Source organism: Thermothielavioides terrestris, chromosome 3 (genome assembly GCF_000226115.1).
Source record: "Thermothielavioides terrestris NRRL 8126 chromosome 3, complete sequence".
In the NCBI taxonomy this organism is placed as follows: domain Eukaryota; kingdom Fungi; phylum Ascomycota; class Sordariomycetes; order Sordariales; family Chaetomiaceae; genus Thermothielavioides; species Thermothielavioides terrestris.
In genome coordinates, this window is record NC_016459.1 from 2737720 (window position 1) to 2753691 (window position 15972).

At 61.8% G+C, this 15972-nt stretch overlaps 5 protein-coding genes across 5 annotated transcripts; 2 read left to right on the top strand and 3 right to left on the bottom strand.

The window, feature by feature from the left end:
* Nucleotides 1-47: 47 nt before the first annotated feature.
* THITE_2170662 (glycoside hydrolase family 61 protein) lies at nt 48-1917 on the bottom strand. The gene is made up of 3 exons (XM_003654311.1): nt 1432-1917; nt 1274-1370; nt 48-1210 (listed from the first exon to the last, which is right to left on the bottom strand). The coding sequence occupies exons 1-3, from the start codon at nt 1869-1871 to the stop codon at nt 794-796; spliced, it is 954 nt and encodes a 317-aa protein (XP_003654359.1). The 5' UTR covers nt 1872-1917; the 3' UTR covers nt 48-793.
* Nucleotides 1918-3850: 1933 nt separating this feature from the next.
* On the top strand, nt 3851-4714 carry THITE_160321 (uncharacterized protein; the record flags this gene model as incomplete). The annotated part of the gene is made up of 2 exons (XM_003654312.1): nt 3851-4292; nt 4431-4714. 2 exons carry the CDS (start codon nt 3851-3853, stop codon nt 4712-4714), a joined length of 726 nt encoding a protein of 241 aa, XP_003654360.1.
* Nucleotides 4715-6442: 1728 nt separating this feature from the next.
* On the top strand, nt 6443-8782 carry THITE_2117322 (uncharacterized protein). Its single transcript, XM_003654313.1, has 6 exons — nt 6443-6904; nt 7086-7332; nt 7440-7519; nt 7590-7756; nt 7826-8507; nt 8610-8782. Exons 1-6 carry the CDS (start codon nt 6611-6613, stop codon nt 8646-8648), a joined length of 1509 nt encoding a protein of 502 aa, XP_003654361.1. The 5' UTR covers nt 6443-6610; the 3' UTR covers nt 8649-8782.
* A 36-nt stretch (nt 8783-8818) lies between these two features.
* On the bottom strand, nt 8819-11756 carry THITE_125239 (glycoside hydrolase family 3 protein; the record flags this gene model as incomplete). Its single annotated transcript, XM_003654314.1, has 5 exons — nt 8819-9073; nt 9136-10670; nt 10748-11052; nt 11131-11265; nt 11422-11756. 5 exons carry the CDS (start codon nt 11754-11756, stop codon nt 8819-8821), a joined length of 2565 nt encoding a protein of 854 aa, XP_003654362.1.
* Nucleotides 11757-12124: 368 nt separating this feature from the next.
* Nucleotides 12125-15755, bottom strand: THITE_2117325 (uncharacterized protein). The gene is made up of 3 exons (XM_003654315.1): nt 15560-15755; nt 13271-15441; nt 12125-13191 (listed from the first exon to the last, which is right to left on the bottom strand). Exons 1-3 carry the CDS (start codon nt 15676-15678, stop codon nt 12461-12463), a joined length of 3021 nt encoding a protein of 1006 aa, XP_003654363.1. The 5' UTR covers nt 15679-15755; the 3' UTR covers nt 12125-12460.
* Between the last annotated feature and the right edge of the window lie 217 nt (nt 15756-15972).

Here is a 15972-nt window from a genome sequence, read left to right on the forward strand (position 1 = left end):
CGCCCCGCCGCCCTCATCCACACTGAAACCCCCACCCATAACTACTGCCCTCCCCACCGACCTCCCCCTCATCCCCAACCCGCAAGGCCGGACCCTCGACCCGCGCCACTCCCACCTCCTCGGCCTGGTCCTCGTCCGCGGCGTCGACACGTCCCGCCGCGAGCTGCAGCTGCTGACGCCGCTCGCGCCGGAGACCGTCGCCGGCCTGCGCGGCGAGGAGCTCGTGCTCGTGGCCGGGCGATTCGACCCGCCCAGCTGGGCGTACAGCGAGGGGCTGTACCGCAGCCGCCGCCGGCGGGGGGCGGCGCGTGCCGGTTCCGGGCGGGATGCGGATTCCGCTACGGATTCGGAATCGGGGTCGGCGTCTGCGTCGCTGGGCGAGGGGGATGATGAGGATGATGTGGAAGTGGAGGGGGAAGAAGAAGAAGAGGAGGAGGAGGAAGAGAGGATGGTGGCGGGTGAAGAAGGGATGGAGGTGCCGTGGGTGGAAGTGCTGCACGGGAGCCAGAGGCGGGCGGTGGGGAGTAAGGTGTGGAGGGTCAGGAGGGATCTGGGCAGGAGTTGACTGGTGCTGGGGATGCTGATGTCATGGGGTCTATGTGTGCGAAATTCCGGGTGGATTCCCGCCCGGATGCAAAGGTTTCATATATATAGACGATAGAAGCGAAGCAAGCTATGTACAGACCATCCTCGGTCGAACCAAGTCATGCATCGTTCCTGCTATGCGTTCTCCCACCCCGACCCGCCAACAACCCCTCGACGGAGCGAGCCCTTGCAAGCCTCCTCCTCCTCCTTACTGGCATTGCGAGTAATAGTCGTTCAGATACTTGCAGGTGTAGCCCGCCGCGCAGGTGGTGCAGCCGGTGAACGAGATGCCACCGCACTGCTGCCACTGGGGAACGGTGCAACCGCTGCTGCCCCCCTGGCTGCTGGTAGGAGCGGCGGAGGAGGTGGTCGTCGCCGCCGTCGTCGTCGTGGGCTTCGCCGTCGTGGTCTGCCCGCCCGACGGGTTGCTGCCGCCGCCGTTGTTGCCGCTGCCGCTGCAGGTGAACAGGGGCGGACCCGGAATGGTGTACTGGCTGGACGGCGTCATGGAGTAGATGTTGATCAGCAGGCCCGGGTCGGTTGCCTGGTAGATGCCCGGGATGCTGTACGTCTGCGGGCTGGCGCTGCCGGAGCCGCCCACCACGTTGATCTGCGCGCACTCCATCTAGAGCTGGGGTTAGAGGGGGGAAGAGGTTTGAAGTCTATGGGGAGCGAGAGAGTGGCTTACGTAGAGCTGGGCACCACCCTGCGTGCTGGCGGCGTGGAGCGCGATCATCTCGGCGCGGAGCAGATACTGGCCGTTGGGAATGCAGGCGGGGATGTCACTGGTGGTCGAGTCAGCGAAAATGGTCCCAGTTCAGTTCATCATCTGGTGGAGAAGCTTACATATATTGGAAGCCACCGTTGGTGATCACCGTGCTGGTAGCCCAATTGCCATTGTCGTAACCGGCCTCCTGGATCTTGAACCAGCCGCCGCCGATACCCGTGTCGGTCAAGGCATCATCGACCTTCTTGAGGTAGGCCAGGGTCGGCCCCTTGTGGCTGGCGTCCATGACATCGTCGGGGCCGGATGTGAGGGTGTGCCTCCAGATCGCCGCGACCGTGGTGCCGGCGGTGACGTTGATGATGTACGGGGACGGCGTCGTGGGGTTCGGGGGACCATTGCAAGCCAGTGAGTCGGAGGTGACGTCGGTGATGGGACCGTCGTAGCTAGGGTCCCGGATGCCGTAGGATACCGGATAGGTCGTTCCCCCTGACTCGAGCTGCACGAAGATGGTATGAGCAGTCGCTGCCGACGCAGCGGCGAGGAGGCTGAGGCCCTTCATTGCGTGGGTGTTTCGAGGAGGAACGTGGGGGGAGATGCTTTAACTACGGCACTGAACACAACCTGGAATTCATGCCATGGGAGACCTGGGGATATATGTAGCTTTCTTTTTGCGCTTGAGTGGCCTCCCTGCGGAGACCGGCTTGCCATGGTTCAAACCTGGGAGGCAGAAGAAGCCCGAGATCCTCCACCGTCCCACACGCACCCATGTGCGAACTGGGATCCAATGATGAAGCCATCGAGATGGTCCGGCCACCCCCGTGCAGGCTTGTGCTGCATGGTTGGCGCGCCCCAGGCTTGGGGGGGCGGAACGAGGACGTCCGAACCTGGGCGGTTAATGTATTTACACTAGATGTTTGGGCAACCCGCTTCATGCCACGCGCGCGCCAGGTTGCATCGTCATGCCTTTACTTTGTTGAGCAACTGCGATCGTCGGCAAACCCATTCCCATTCTCTCAGAAACCTGCGAGCAAAGAACTCTGTATCATTTCTGTCGTGTGGCCATACATACCTATGTGACGAGACACAGAAAAATCTGGGCCGCCATGATCGCCGGTTATTTTGAAGGGTAAATTGTGGGGAGTGTTGACGGACTGGGCTGTTTGGGTATGCGCGCCCCACGATGGAACAGACGGGACTCGCTTCCGAAATCTCGGATGAACGGGCGCCGGGCGGGCAAGACCATGTCTTGCTTCTCGGTAAGTACTGCTACTGTGGTGGAGAGGCGGATCCGAAAGTGAGTGAAAGGAAGGCTGGAGGTTACATCAGTCCCGCTCTCGGCAGGAATCAGGTTGAGCGCGCCTGCCCAAGCAGCTCCCGCAACCCGGTTTGCCCGCCGCCAAGGCACAGTTTCGAGAATGCACGACTTCACAAACGCCGGATTTGGCGATATCGCATGGCGTAGAATGCACCACGGTGAGGAAGGGACTTCCCCCTTGAGGAAAGGGTACGGGACAGTCGGGTTCGTGCAGCAAGGCGCAGGAGCTCCCCCGCAGGAGCCTCCGATCGAAACGAAACCAGAATGCAGCTGCATCAAAAGAGCAAACTGCTCGTAGTCCCCAAGGTTTGTTGGACAGTCCACTTGGGTCCGGATTCGATTGGAGTGCTGTGTTTGTCAGGTGGCTTTATGTCCCAATGCCATGGCAAGCAAGGCAACCTGATCGGCTCCCGACTCCGACGCTATTGCTTCGACATCAACGATGCGTCTCCAGCAAGAGATCTCCAGCAAGAGAAGGAGACCCATCGCGCGGATGCCGCAGCCGACTTCCGCGGGCGCCGCTCGGGCTGTGAACATCGCCCAGAAATGGACGCCAGAAGCATCGCATGCCTTACCAGTTGACCGTCCACACTCCTTTTTGAACCGAACTTTTTGCTTCTTTGCAGCTGCTCGCTCGTGGTTCTCGGACAGAGATGGCTCCGGCGCATCCCAAGCAACGCCTTGAAGGTGCTGGCAGTGCTGAGTGCCGCATGTTGCAGAGTGTCGAGCTCCGGCAGATCCTGACCAGGCGGGACGGACGAGACACAGGTAAGCTGCGTTCAGATGAGAAGCTGGAGCTCACGCAGGTGTCTCGACTGTTGTGCAACCAGGCTGAGTGTCTTGGATTGCGACACCACCCACAAGCGACGTGTCTGAAGCGCCAGGGCTCTGGTGTCTAGGATGCTGCCAACAACCGCTAGCCTCTGAAGCAACCAGCGGTTTGTTTTGGGATTTGGTTGACTGTGTTTGACACAGCGGTCTCTTCGGCCACAGCAACGCCTTTGTCTACCATCCGCTCCTGAGGAGGTGCTAGTCGCGCAGACATTGGCACAAAGACAACGGGCTGGTGACAATGCCTATGTCCTGTCAGCGGAATCACTCGGATTCAAATATATGTAACAAAAGATATCTCCAACTACTTGCCCTGTGGATTCCCATGCTCAAGTTTCCGAAGTTGAAACTCTTGCGTCTTTAACTTTGGGCATTACACCTGTTATCTCGACATGGCAATGCCGCTCCAGCAAGGAAGCGAAGCGGGTGTCCAGGGCGCCCAGGAGGCAGGAAACTGGACCCTCGTGCAGGTCGTCGTCGTAACTGTGCTTGCCCTGGTCGCATTTGGATCCCTAGTCGGTCACATCTTCGAATGGATCAGGTCGCGCAGAATTGCCAAAGAGATGGCAGCCAAACTGGACAACACGGTAGCTGAGCTTGGCGTTCAGCAGGATCGAGCCGAATCACTTGAGAAAGCACTGGGCAGACGGGAGGCTTTTATCCAGCGCAACGTCCTCAGTGGCCCAGAAGCGTATTCTGCCGCGTCTCCCGAGTGCTGCCAATGCACACAGTGCACACAGGCGTCCCCGCACGAAGGCGACAACAATGAATTCTTCGCGATAGGCAGCGAGGATGAGGATGACAACAGCGATGGCCAGAGCGAAGCGGGCGAGAGTCTGTGGTCAGTCCCAGCCTTACGTGAAAGATATCCTCTGTCACCGCCACCAATGTCAGCGGTTCGAGTGAAGCCTAGTGAGATAAGGACTATCGACTTGCAGCCAAGACAGAACATGACCAGAGAGGTGCCCTCAGGCAATGCGAAGTCCGAGGAGTCTTGGCCCCGAGTGGTTGGGGACGACCAAGCCGAAGCTCCCTTGCCGGTCGAGTTAGAGGAGGATGCATCTCGGGTGTATCACGAACACTCAGATTCCTCTCCGCGAGAGAGCTTGCGTGCTCAACTCGACCGATATTGGCAAAAGAATTCGCTCGAAGCTCACCCGGAGGATGTGCTGAAACAGGCTGAGGGTGGTGAACTTACCGAGGTCGAGATTGCTGTTGCCGAGGCTGGCCATGGAGGTAAACAAAATGGCGACTAGGGCGCTGCCGCGATGTTGAGGCCAGCCACAATGCGCTAGTCATGGAACAGCAGCAAGACTAGCGATGGGGAGGAGCTCAAGCAGGTCGCCCATCCCAAGAGCAGCCATCACAACCCTTCCCGCGCCAGTGTCGCGGAAAGGCGACCCAGGTCCGGATGGCAACTTCCCTTCGTCACAAATCAGACTAACCTAGCCGAGCCCGGAGTAGGGGCCAGCCTGACCCAGATTGTTAGCAGTTTCGAGATTGAGTAACGTGTAGCAGAAAATACTGACCGACTTGACCGCGGTGCTAATTAACGTGAACCCATGACGGCGTGTATGCTTGCAGTGTCGACACAACTTCCAGACCCATTCACTCCTCAACTCGGGGCATGACGCGGCCCCGCTCTCCCCGTTGCTGTCACCCTCATCGAAGGGAAAAAAAAAAAAAAAAAAAAAAAAAAAAAAAGAAGGAGGAGAAGAAGAAGAAGAAGAAGAAGAAGAAGAAAGCTGCGAAGTGTTGGCCAATCGGATAGACAGTGATCATGGTCGGGACAGGAGGAGCCAATCGCAAGAAAAGCCCAGGGGAAGTAAGTCCGAAGGTTGCCTGCACCGCTCTGGTCCGAGCCACAGCAGCCACCTCCCTACTTTCATGGGGAAGAACCCCAGATCTCTGGTCAGATTGACCGATCAAGCAACCTTCCAGGTCCTTTTCCATTGACATGTCGTTGTCCCGCACTCTTGCCATACCACTCAGACCATCTGCGCTATACTGACTCTCAAGGCAGCCGCCCCTTTTCCGTCTTGTCGATAAGCACTGGACTCGTCTGTCCAGAGGGGCAGGACTATCCTTTTGGTCACACCTTCAAGCACGCTCCTGTGTCGAAAGGGAGGTATGTTGGTTTGTGTGGAGGTTTTGCACCATGGTCTTCATTGGGAAGAAAAATAACACGACGAAGAGGATACTGTGGGAGGAAGGAGGACAAGTGCGGTTCCCCAAATGTGGAAAGAGGACCCACATCCCTGCAATCCCCACTATTCCCCTCCGCAAAACGCGGGGAAGCGCCGCGGCAGTTGGCACGCTAACGCTCAGGACAGGCACCCCCTGTCGCGCATAGCGCCAAGTACACTACCGAAGCCTGACAAGGTCTCGACCACCACTTTAATGGAAGTCCACCTCAGACTTCCTACTTGATTCAAGCTGAACCTCCATCCTTCCCCGCTTGGCGACGGCGATAGCACCCGGATGCGGTAAATGGTCCAGGTCGTCGCGTCGAGAGACTTGAACACTTGACAGCTTTCTCGTGGGCCGGTCCACGCCCTCGGATGCGGGGGAGGGCTTGGCCATGCTGGGGCCGGCCAGCACAACCTGGAAGTCATTGGCCACGGAGAGCTTACGGATAGTGGTTCGGTACTATCACTTACAGGGTGTGCGCACGAAATAGATTGGGCGGGCGCAGACGGGTTCGGTTGCTCGGCTGTTCTCCTGCTTCTGCGGGCATGAGGTTAAGTGGTGTTCTTCAACGGTCAGGGAGGGCACCGGCGATTGGATACCATGATGCTTGCTTGGGTCGAGGCCGTTGACTAGTGAGCCGGGGGGAAGAGGGTTTGGGGTAGGGCCGTTTTGATCCATCCATCCATTCCTTCCCAGATGTTCGTCTGTGCTACTCCCCGGCATTAGGATTCGGTCATGCGGCGCCGGACACATCTATACTGGTGTATTTTATCACCTGCCTTTCCTGCCTGCTCAACCGTCCTCTTCGCTCGCCGCCCGTCCCCCCTCTCTTCCTCTCTCCTCCTTATCGGCCTTCCCGCTTCTTCCAGCAACCAAAGAAGACAAACAATAACACCAGCCTCACTCGCCACCAGTGGCATAGGACTGCAGCAGGAACACCCGCTGCACCTACGGCCATCATGATGTCTCCCGCTCTCGAAGAAAAGCCCGGGTTCGAGAACATCGAGGCCGCTGACTCGGACCAGGGCGTCGCCGCCACCAACAATGACAGTAAAGCGGCGTCTGCCGCCAAAGCAGCAGCAGACGACTTCGGCTTCTCGCTGGCAGAGCAACGCAGAATCACGCGGCAGGTCGACCGCCGGCTGGTGCTGACCGTCGGGGCCATGTACTGCGTCAGCCTGATGGATCGCACCAACCTGGGCGCGGCCAACATCGCGGGGATGGCGAAGGACTTGGAGTTGATTGGGAATCGATATGTACGTCGTTCCTTTATTTGCTCACCTACCCCAATCGCCTTTCTTCAAACCTCAGCATCTTCCTCTCTTCCATGACTGGAGGAAATGAAGCAAACAAACAAAAGGGGTGGAGGGGGTGGGAGGGGGTGGACGAGAAAGCTGAGAAGGAACGGGCGCCAAAGGATGCTAACGTCCGTGACAGAGCGTCATCTCGCTCGTCTTCTTCGTGACATACGTCGTGTTCCAGCCGCCGTCGACCGTCATCGTGCGCAAGATCGGCCCGCGCATCCACCTGGCCGCCATCACGCTGCTCTGGGGCGCCTGCATGACCGGCATGGGTTTCGTCAAGAGGTGGGACCAGATGGCCGGCCTGCGCGTCCTGCTCGGCGTGCTCGAGGCCGGCTTCTTCCCCAGCTGCGTCTACCTGCTGAGCACGTGGTATACGCGATGTGAGTCTGCACTGACTGACTGCCCTTTCCGCTCCGTAGGGGGTAATACTGGGAAAAATGGAGTGTGTTTTGTTCATTGTGAATAGTGTTGCTGACGCGACGCAAAGACGAGGTTGGAAAACGGAACTCGGTCTTCTACCTGGTTGGCTGCGTTGCCGCGGCGTTTGCGGGCATCCTGGCCTACGGGGTGAGTTTGTGTTCGCCTGCGGTCCCTTCGTGAGACGCTCTGGTTCCGTGAGCTGACTGCGCCGCTGCAGATCATGCAGATGGGCGGCCTGTCCGGGCTCAACGGCTGGCGCTGGATCTTCATCATCGAGGGCATACTGACTATGCTGCTCGGCATTGCTGGCTACTGGCTAGTAGTGGACTTTCCCGATGCGAAGCGCCGTAACTGGAGCTTCCTTGGGACGAGGGAGCGTGAGTGGTATGTTGTTCTGTCTCGTCTCCCTGTTTCTCTGTTTCCAAAAACTTTTCCGGCTTACAACTTACGCAGGATCTGCGCCCGCGTGGATGCCGACCGCGGTGATGTCAAACCGCTTCCCTTCTCGCTGGCCAAGTACCTGCGCGCGGGTATGGACATCAAGGTGTGGGCGTACGCCATGATCTTCTTCAACACGACGACCATCACGTACGCGCTCGCCTACTTCCTGCCCATCATCCTGACCGAGAACCTGGGCTTCAGCGTGGGCGCGTCGCAGTGCCTGGTGGCGCCGCCCTACGCGTTCGCGGGCATCGTCATGTACGCCACCGGCTGGCTGGGCGACCGGTACCGCGTGCGCGGGCCCATCATCGTCTTCAACATGCTGCTGTGCATCATCGGCCTTCCCATCGTGGGCTTCCACTCGAGCGCCGCCGTGCGCTACTTTGGCGTCTTCCTCGTCACCGCCGGCGCCAACTCCAACGTGCCGGCGGCCATGTCGTACCAGGCCAACAACATCCGCGGCCAGTGGAAGCGCGCCTTCTGCAGCGCCACCTTCGTGTCGTTCGGCGGCATCGGCGGCATCGCTGGGAGCTTGGTGTTCCGCAGCCAGGACGCGCCCGCCTACCACCCGGGCCTGTACGCCTGCATCGCTACCACGCTGCTGAACATGGTCATCGTCGGCTGTCTGAGTCTCTACTTTTACCGGCTCAACAAGCAGGCGGACCGGGGCGAGCGGGAGCTGGAGTGTGATGCGGTAAGTCTTGTTTCTTTTTCTTTTCTTTTCTTTTCTTTTTTTTTTTTCTTCTGCCCTTGGTGTGCAAATATACTTGGGCGGCTAGAGCTGACGCAGTCATAGGACGACACTTACGAGCCCGGGTTCCGCTATACATACTAGGAGGACCGCTGGAGTGGTTGCTGGTGCCATGTGGCGTGATTGATGACAAGCTAGCCCATTGACGGATCATGTCTTCCTTGGCTACGAGTGCAAATGAATGATCTCATTACAAGCCACTCAGTCGTGCTTGTGTCTGTCTGCCTGCCTCTCCAGTCATGCCCGCCGGCATGCTAGCCAACGTGCCACGCCATCCCCTCCGGCGCCGGAAGCGAGGCATTAAGGTGGATGTCCCGGACGCTCGACCCCACAAACAACACCTTCTCTCGGTCAGTGATCTGCCAGTTCTGCGTCGTCGTGTTCCAGTTGCTGATATCTCTGCGCGTCAGCTCGAACGTGACCGTCTTGGTCTCGCCAGGCTGCAGCTCCACCTCGTCGAAGCCGCGGAGCACGCCCCAGGGGTTGTCTTCGCCGCCTAGCTGCACGTACTGCCCTTGCTGTCAGCGGCCGTCTTCAGCCAGGGGAGGGATGGATCCAGGGGGTTGCTCACCAGCTGCGGGATCTCGGTGCCCGCGACGTCGCCCTCGTTCGTGATCGACGCCGTCACCGTGTACAGCACCTCGTACAGCCCCGGATTGCCCCCGGGTGCTCCCGAGGCCGGCAGCAAGGGCTGCGCAGACCCGTTCCGCGCCGCGGCCGGGAACTCGCTGATGTTCCCCTGCCCGCCCGCCACGAATCCCTGACTGCTATTCAACCACGGATACACATACGGCGATATCCGCTTGAACCCGTCCGGCGGCATATAGCCCTCCAATGCCGCATCCCCAACCTCGACAACACCACCATACATCGGCGCTGGCCCCGTCACCCCCTCCTTCGCGACCGGATACGGCCCCTGCACGCCACCCTTCCTCACAATCTTCAAGTCACTATACCGAAACCGCGTATACGTGAGCCCAAACCCAAACGGAAACACCATCCCGCGCGCGTGGCGCTGAAACCAGCGATAATCCACCAGCACGCCCTCCCCAAACACCTGCACGGGGTTCTTGGGATCCGGGGCGGAGTACATGACCTGGGCGCCGTAGTCGGCCTCGCTCGCACCCCAGGTGAACGGGCTCCTGCCCTGGGGGCTCACGCAGCCGAACAGCACGTCGACCAGGGCGCGCCCGCTCTCCTGGCCGGGGAAGCCGGCCCACAGGATGGCCGACACGTTCTCGTGCGCCGCGACCGCGTCGAGCAGCACGGGCCCCGGCGTGTGCAGCACCACGACCGTGTGCGCGTTGGCCCCCGCCACCGCCGCGATCAGCGCCGCCGCGTTGTCCCACGCCGACAGGTTGTTGCGGTCGCCTGCGTTGCCGTCGATGGAGAGGATCGCCTCGCCCGCCGTGGCGGCTGCGAAGACGATGGCCACCGAGGCGTTGCGCGCGGCTTCGGCGGCCGCCGCGGGGTCCCAGTTCGAGGTGGTGTTGGTGAAGGTTGTGGTGGTGTTCGAGTGGCGCGTGTGCTCGAGGATGGCGGTCGCCGGCGAGATCAGGTAGGGGAAGTTGGCCGTGCCGGAGCCGTAGCCCATGGCGACGGTGCCGGAGAAGCAGCCGCGCTCCGGGCAGGCGTTGGGCCCGCCCGGCGGGTCTTGGGCGTCGTTGCCGATGACGGCGATGCTAGGCGGGTCGCGCAGCGGGAGGAAGTTGTCGGTGTTTTTGAGCAGGACGATCGACTTGGCGCCGATCTCGCGGATCAGCGCGGCGTGGTCGTCCTGGACGTCGACGAACTCGTTGACCGTAGTGATGGACTGGTTCGACGACGGGTGCAGCGGGCCGACTGTCTTGTTTGTCCAGGCCGAGAAGTTGATGTCGGGCTGGGCTTCGTACTCGCCGGTGTGCACCTTGAAGTAGGCCGCCATGATGCGCACCACCATGTCGTCGAGGCGCCACTGGGGCACGTCGCCCTTGAGCACGGCCTCGGTCAGCGCTCCGCCCCACCACGACCGGTACGGCGGCGGGCCGCCGTCGCCCGACATGGTCATGTCGAGCCCCGCGAGCGCCGAGCCCAGCGTGGTGTGCTGTGCTCCCCAGTCGGACATGACTTGTGCCGTCTGTCAGCGATCTTCTATCACTGGTTTCTGGGTCGAACAGTACGATGGGGTAGATCCTCGTGCTCACCAAACCCCTGAAAGGCCAGCTCGTTCTTGAGCAGGTAGTTGGTCGTCCACGCGTTCTCGCAAGCGTGCGTGCCGTTGATCTTGTTGTACGAGCACATGACGGAGCCGACTCCGGCGCGGACGGCGTCGGCAAACGGCCACAGGTACAGCTCGTGCATGGTGCGGTCGTCGATGCGCACGTCGACGCTGCCGCGGTAGTGCTCCTGCTCGTTGAGGATGAAGTGCTTGGCACACGCCACCACGCCGCGGCTCTGGATGCCCTGGATCGTCTCCGCCATGGCGACGCCGGCGAGGTATGGGTCGGGGCTTGGTCGCGATTTCTGTCAGCATTGTCTGACACACAGTGGAGGAATCCCCGGAGCACTCAAACACCGCGCCACCTACCCAAACGCCTCCCAGTTCCGCCCGCCCTCGGGCGCCCTGCCCAACGGCCCCGCCACCGGCCCCAGCATGATATCGATCCCCTTACCCCTGAACTCCGCGCCGAGCGCCTCCCCGCGCAGCCGCATCAGCCGCCGACTGAAAGTGGCCGCCACATTGATGCCAGCAGGGAAGGCCGAGTTGTGGTCCGCTGCCCGTCCAACCCCCACGTCAGTTCTTCATCCTTTTGTCTTCCTCGGCACCAAAGCACCAAATATAGGGCAGCAGGAAGTAGATACAAGCAACGTACTGTACCGGACCCCGAGCGGCCCATCCATCAGGCACAGCCCGCGGAGCCCGAGGCGCGGCACGCCGCCCGTGTTGCCGATGCACCGGTCCGACTGCCAGCCCGTGCCCGTCGTCAGGTTGACTTTCTCGGGCAGCGTCAGATTGGCGACGAAGGCTACGGCCCGCGCGTAGGCGGCCGCCCAGGACGGGTCCAAGATGGTGGTGTTGCTGGCGCCACTAGCCGCCGCCCAGGGGGAGGGGTAGCCGGGGAATAGCACATCCGGGTCGGTTGCTTTTGTCGTGCCGAAGAGGATAGAGGATAGTGAGAGGAGGGCGAGCAGGAAGGGGATGGTCGTGGCCATGGTGTGAGACTGGATTACAAGGAATTGTTTGTTGGGTTAGCAGTACGTGTCTCGGCGGCAATATCAATCCGGGGAGGGCATCCCGGGCGTCAGTCCCATCTTAAGCCTCAGGAGCGAGTGTCTCCGGAAATGTCGCGGCGACTGACGACGAAGGTCGGCGCAGCCACGAGCAGCTCGCTCCGGGTCGCAGCCATTGGGGCGGATGGCCATCCCCGTGGTTGCTTTGGTGTAAAGCCTCATTTTAGCCATAGTGAGCCCCTAAAGATCGTCATCACTGCAGGTTAGATTAACACCCGGCTACGGCGGCTCGGCTCCAGAGTAGTATTACCACCGACGAATGCGGGAGGGCCAGCCTCGGTAGTGGTTGCCGCTGCCGATGCACGGCGGCGGGTACCTTTGATGTCCATCGTGCGATGCGAGAGAATGGTAGATGCAACACAGGGACTGGATAGAGATATCCAAGCGTAATCGAAAAACCTGGAGAGACCAGAACTTTGAAATGACATACGGACGCTGCCAAGTTCCAACAAACACATGAAGAAGGAAGAATCTAAGCCGGCCTCCAAAATCCAGCAATCCACCATATACTACTCCATTGAACGCCATCTCCTCCCAGAGTTGCTCCACGGAAACGCCAAGCCAATGAGAAAAGACCAACTAACTCCCTTTCCATACACCATCTATCCGGGGCCCGCCCTTGTCCCTCAGAACAGCGACTTCTTCAGACTGCCCAGCAACATATCCTTCTTCTGCTTCTGGACAAACTTATCGACCCCCTCGGCCCACCCCTGGCTGGTCTCCTGCAGCCGGTTCATAGCGTCGTCGACCAAGTTCAGCCGCGCGGTACGTTCGTTAATCTGCCGCGTGAGGTACTCGCCCCAGCCCTCCTGGCTTGTGCCGGTGCCGGCGCCAGCGCCGGCCATCCCGCGCTCGGCCGCGGCGGCCGCCATCATGCGTTTGCTCGGCGGGCGGCCCTCGCCGCCGATCAGCAGGTCGAGGTCGGTGGGGCTGACGTACTGCGTGCCCGAGATCCACTGCAGGTTGCTGATGGTCGGCCGGGGCGGGAGCGTCAGCTGCGGGTTGACGAGCGTGTCCTCGGCCGGCGCGAGGCCCTTGCCGCTGCCCGAGCCCGAGCCCCAGACAGCCAGCACGGCGATCTCGGACGGGCCGGTCCAGCCGAGCACCTCGCCCGTGCGCGAGATGACCGTCAAGATCGTCCGGCTGGGGTCGAGCATCGGGAGCGAGGCCCGGCCGATCTCCTTCAGCCCCGGCAGCGAGTACGCCCGGACCGTGCGGTCGCCGAAGACCGCTACGAGCGCGACGCCCCGGCCGGGCACCTCGGTCACGCGCGCCGCGTCGCAGAGCTGGTCGTCAAAGGACTTGGACGCGCCCTTCGCCGTGGCGGGCTTGAAGACGCGGATCTCGGTTTGCGTAACTGGAGGGGGGGAGGGGGGTTGATTATCAGCGACAGCACCCAGGCAGAAGGGAAGGGGTAGTAGAGGAACAGGACTTACCAACAACAATCACACCATTGACCTGCCTGCCCTCTCTCAGGCCGGCCACGGCGGGTCCTGAAGCGCCCGCAGGCTGCCCGTTGTCCGCGTTCATCGGGCAAATGGCGATCACCTTGTCGTGGCCGACCTTGGCGACGCCGGCCAGCTCAGCAGAATACGACTTACCCGCCGGCAGGATCTTGAACGTCGCGACGCGCCCCAAGTTTGTGCCGACGAAGCAGTCGATGCTGGAGTAGCTGTCGCCCTCGTTCGTCATGACGCCAAACTCGATGACGGTCGGATATTCCTGCGTCGCGCCGGAGCCCTTGGAGGAATGGCCCTTCAGAAACGACGAGCGCTTCTCCTCCTTGGCAAACTCCGCCACGGACGCCTGGAAGATCACGGACGGGCCCCGCAGGTCAATGATGCTGAAGAAGCCGCCCTCGGACCCGGAGGCGACGAAGCCGACGTCCGAGACCGTCACGACGCTGACGGGGCCCTGCATCATCTCGTACAGCACATACGGCTGCAGCCCCTCCTTCAGCGACGGTTCCGCGCGCGACGAGATGTCCGTCAGCCCGCCCGGGTTGGGGTCCAACGGCCTCGCCGCGTCCCGGCCGAAGTTCCTGTTGCCTCCCCACCGGTAGATGACCACCTCGCCGGATCTCGTGCCGACGGCGAGCTCGCCCGTCACGTCGCCCATGGCGAGCGCCGTCACGCTGACGTCCTCGAACCGGTCGAGCGCGCGGGCGACGTCGACCTGCAGCTGGGCGGGGTTCTCAATCTCGTCGCTATGGCCGATGTCCCATATCCGCACCGTGCTGTCGGCGTGCGCCACCTGGATGATGTTGCGGAAGTCCCACCCGGGCCGTCGCCGCTTCGCAGCCGGCGCGCCGCCCTGCAGGATCGGGTGGCCGAGGTTGCGCGTCTCCACCATGCCCAGCCACCGCTCCCGCGGCATCGTGCTGATGGCGATCTTCTGCACGAACGGATGCACGAATGACAAGCTCGGGTGCAGCATGTTCGTCGGGCTGATCGGGTACCCCGACGGCACGGTCATGGTGATGACCTCGCCCGAGGTGAGCCTGACCAGGACGGCGATGGGGTCCTGTGCGCCGTCGTAGTACGGCGACGATCTCGGGATCAGGCAGTAGTCGGCCACCTCGGCGCCGGGCGGTACCGGCAGCGTCAGCCGCTGCTTCCCCTCGAAGTGGCTCGCCAGCAGCTCCCACGACGAAGTGGCGTAGGTCGGCGTCGGCCCCAGCTCCAGGAACGTCAGGCCCTTCTGCTCGTCATCCACCGCCCGCCCGCCAGCGATCAGCAGCGCGGTATCATCCGGGTTCTGCTTGCAGCACCAGGCAATCTTCCCAAACGGCGTGAGCCGCAGCGGCTTCAGCGCCCCCTTCGCGCCGCCGCGCTCATTCACGCGCGTGTGATACAGCGACCGCGCCGCGACCAGCCTCCCATCCTTCGGATCCCAGAACACCAGACTGCCATCCTCATGCGCCGTCAGCACAAACGTGCCGGTCGGATGCCACACGGCGCGCACCAGCCGCGGCCTGCGCTCCCTGTCCATACCCAGCCCGTCCCCGCCGGGCGCCCCGGCGGGCAGCACATACTCGAAGAACCGGGTCGCCTCGTTCTGCTTGAACGAGTACACCACCGCGCCGTGCGAATACCCGATCAACAGCTTCCCGATATCCCTCGGATGCAGCTGCAAGCTGACCAGCTCCTCGACGGCAAACCCGGCCGCCCCGCGCCCAGCAGCAGCAGCAGCATGGGCCTTCCAGAAATTGGGCAGGCTGAACCCGGTGGCGGGCCGCTCGCGGTCCAGGTCGTACGCCCACACCTCGGCGCCCGAGTGCACGCCGATGAATGCCCAGTCGAGCCCGGGGTCGGTGATCAGGCAGGTGACGCGGCCGTAGGTGGTGCGGGCGGCGAGGCGGCCGGTGGCGAGGTCCCAGAGGCAGAGCTCGTTGTGAGTGTCGAGCGAGAGCAGCCGGTTGGTCGCCACGAAGGCGAGCTGGCGCGGGGACGGGGGCAGCGAGTTGGGGCTGGCGGAGGTGGAGGGAGCGTGGGAGAAGGTGCGCACGACGCGGTGGGCGCCGAAGACGTAGATCTTGCCCGCGCCGTACTTGGACGAGGAGGTGCCCACTGCGAGGAGGGATTGGATCGGGTCGTACGCGAGACAGCTTGCGCAAGGGGGAACACAGCAGTTGTTAGCACGGTCCGCCAGATGATAGACGGAACCTTGGGAAGCACCCTGCCGTCCCGGGCCTTTTCAATGGTACGGGTATGTATGGTACATACCTGATTTGGGAGTTGATGCCATATCGCGATTGCTCGTCTGGCGCGAATGCCCCCGGAGGGATGCCCGCCGACAGGTCGTTCTGGATGCCGGCCTGCCGCGCCCGCAAGAAGCTCGCCATGCTGGGCACACTTGGATGTCTAGACTTGTTGGTGGTTTGGTTCGGTTGAAGCAAGCCTGAAGGGTGTAAGAAAGTGCGGTTGGTTCCACCCATCCAGGCACTGACTGCCTTACATACACTCGGCAGTAAGCAGATAGTGGGGTAACCGGCCAGGGACCCCTGCCGGTCGCCGCATGGCGGGGTGGGGACAATGCCCAAGCCGCAGCTGGACTGGCGCCAAGCCTCGGTTGCCTGTGCTGTGCCGATCTCAGATCCGATCCCAGACGAGGTCTGCCGCCAACAGTTCGGTCGCTG

Excerpts from the sequence above, each read along its gene's own strand:
- THITE_2117325 (XM_003654315.1), bottom strand. The coding sequence starts at position 15,678 with ATGGCGAGCTTCTTGCGGGCGCGGCAGGCCGGCATCCAGAACGACCTG. Across the intron at positions 15,442-15,559 it reads GGCATCAACTCCCAAATCAG|CTGTCTCGCGTACGACCCGA; the intron begins GTATGTACCATA and ends CCCTTGCGCAAG. Across the intron at positions 13,192-13,270 it reads CAATGGTGTGATTGTTGTTG|TTACGCAAACCGAGATCCGC; the intron begins GTAAGTCCTGTT and ends CCCCCCCTCCAG.
- THITE_2117322 (XM_003654313.1), top strand. The coding sequence starts at position 6,611 with ATGTCTCCCGCTCTCGAAGAAAAGCCCGGGTTCGAGAACATCGAGGCC. Across the intron at positions 6,905-7,085 it reads AGTTGATTGGGAATCGATAT|AGCGTCATCTCGCTCGTCTT; the intron begins GTACGTCGTTCC and ends CGTCCGTGACAG. Across the intron at positions 7,520-7,589 it reads CGGGCATCCTGGCCTACGGG|ATCATGCAGATGGGCGGCCT; the intron begins GTGAGTTTGTGT and ends GCGCCGCTGCAG.
- THITE_2170662 (XM_003654311.1), bottom strand. The coding sequence starts at position 1,871 with ATGAAGGGCCTCAGCCTCCTCGCCGCTGCGTCGGCAGCGACTGCTCAT. Across the intron at positions 1,371-1,431 it reads AACGGTGGCTTCCAATATAT|TGACATCCCCGCCTGCATTC; the intron begins GTAAGCTTCTCC and ends CTCGACCACCAG. Across the intron at positions 1,211-1,273 it reads AGGGTGGTGCCCAGCTCTAC|ATGGAGTGCGCGCAGATCAA; the intron begins GTAAGCCACTCT and ends CCCCAGCTCTAG.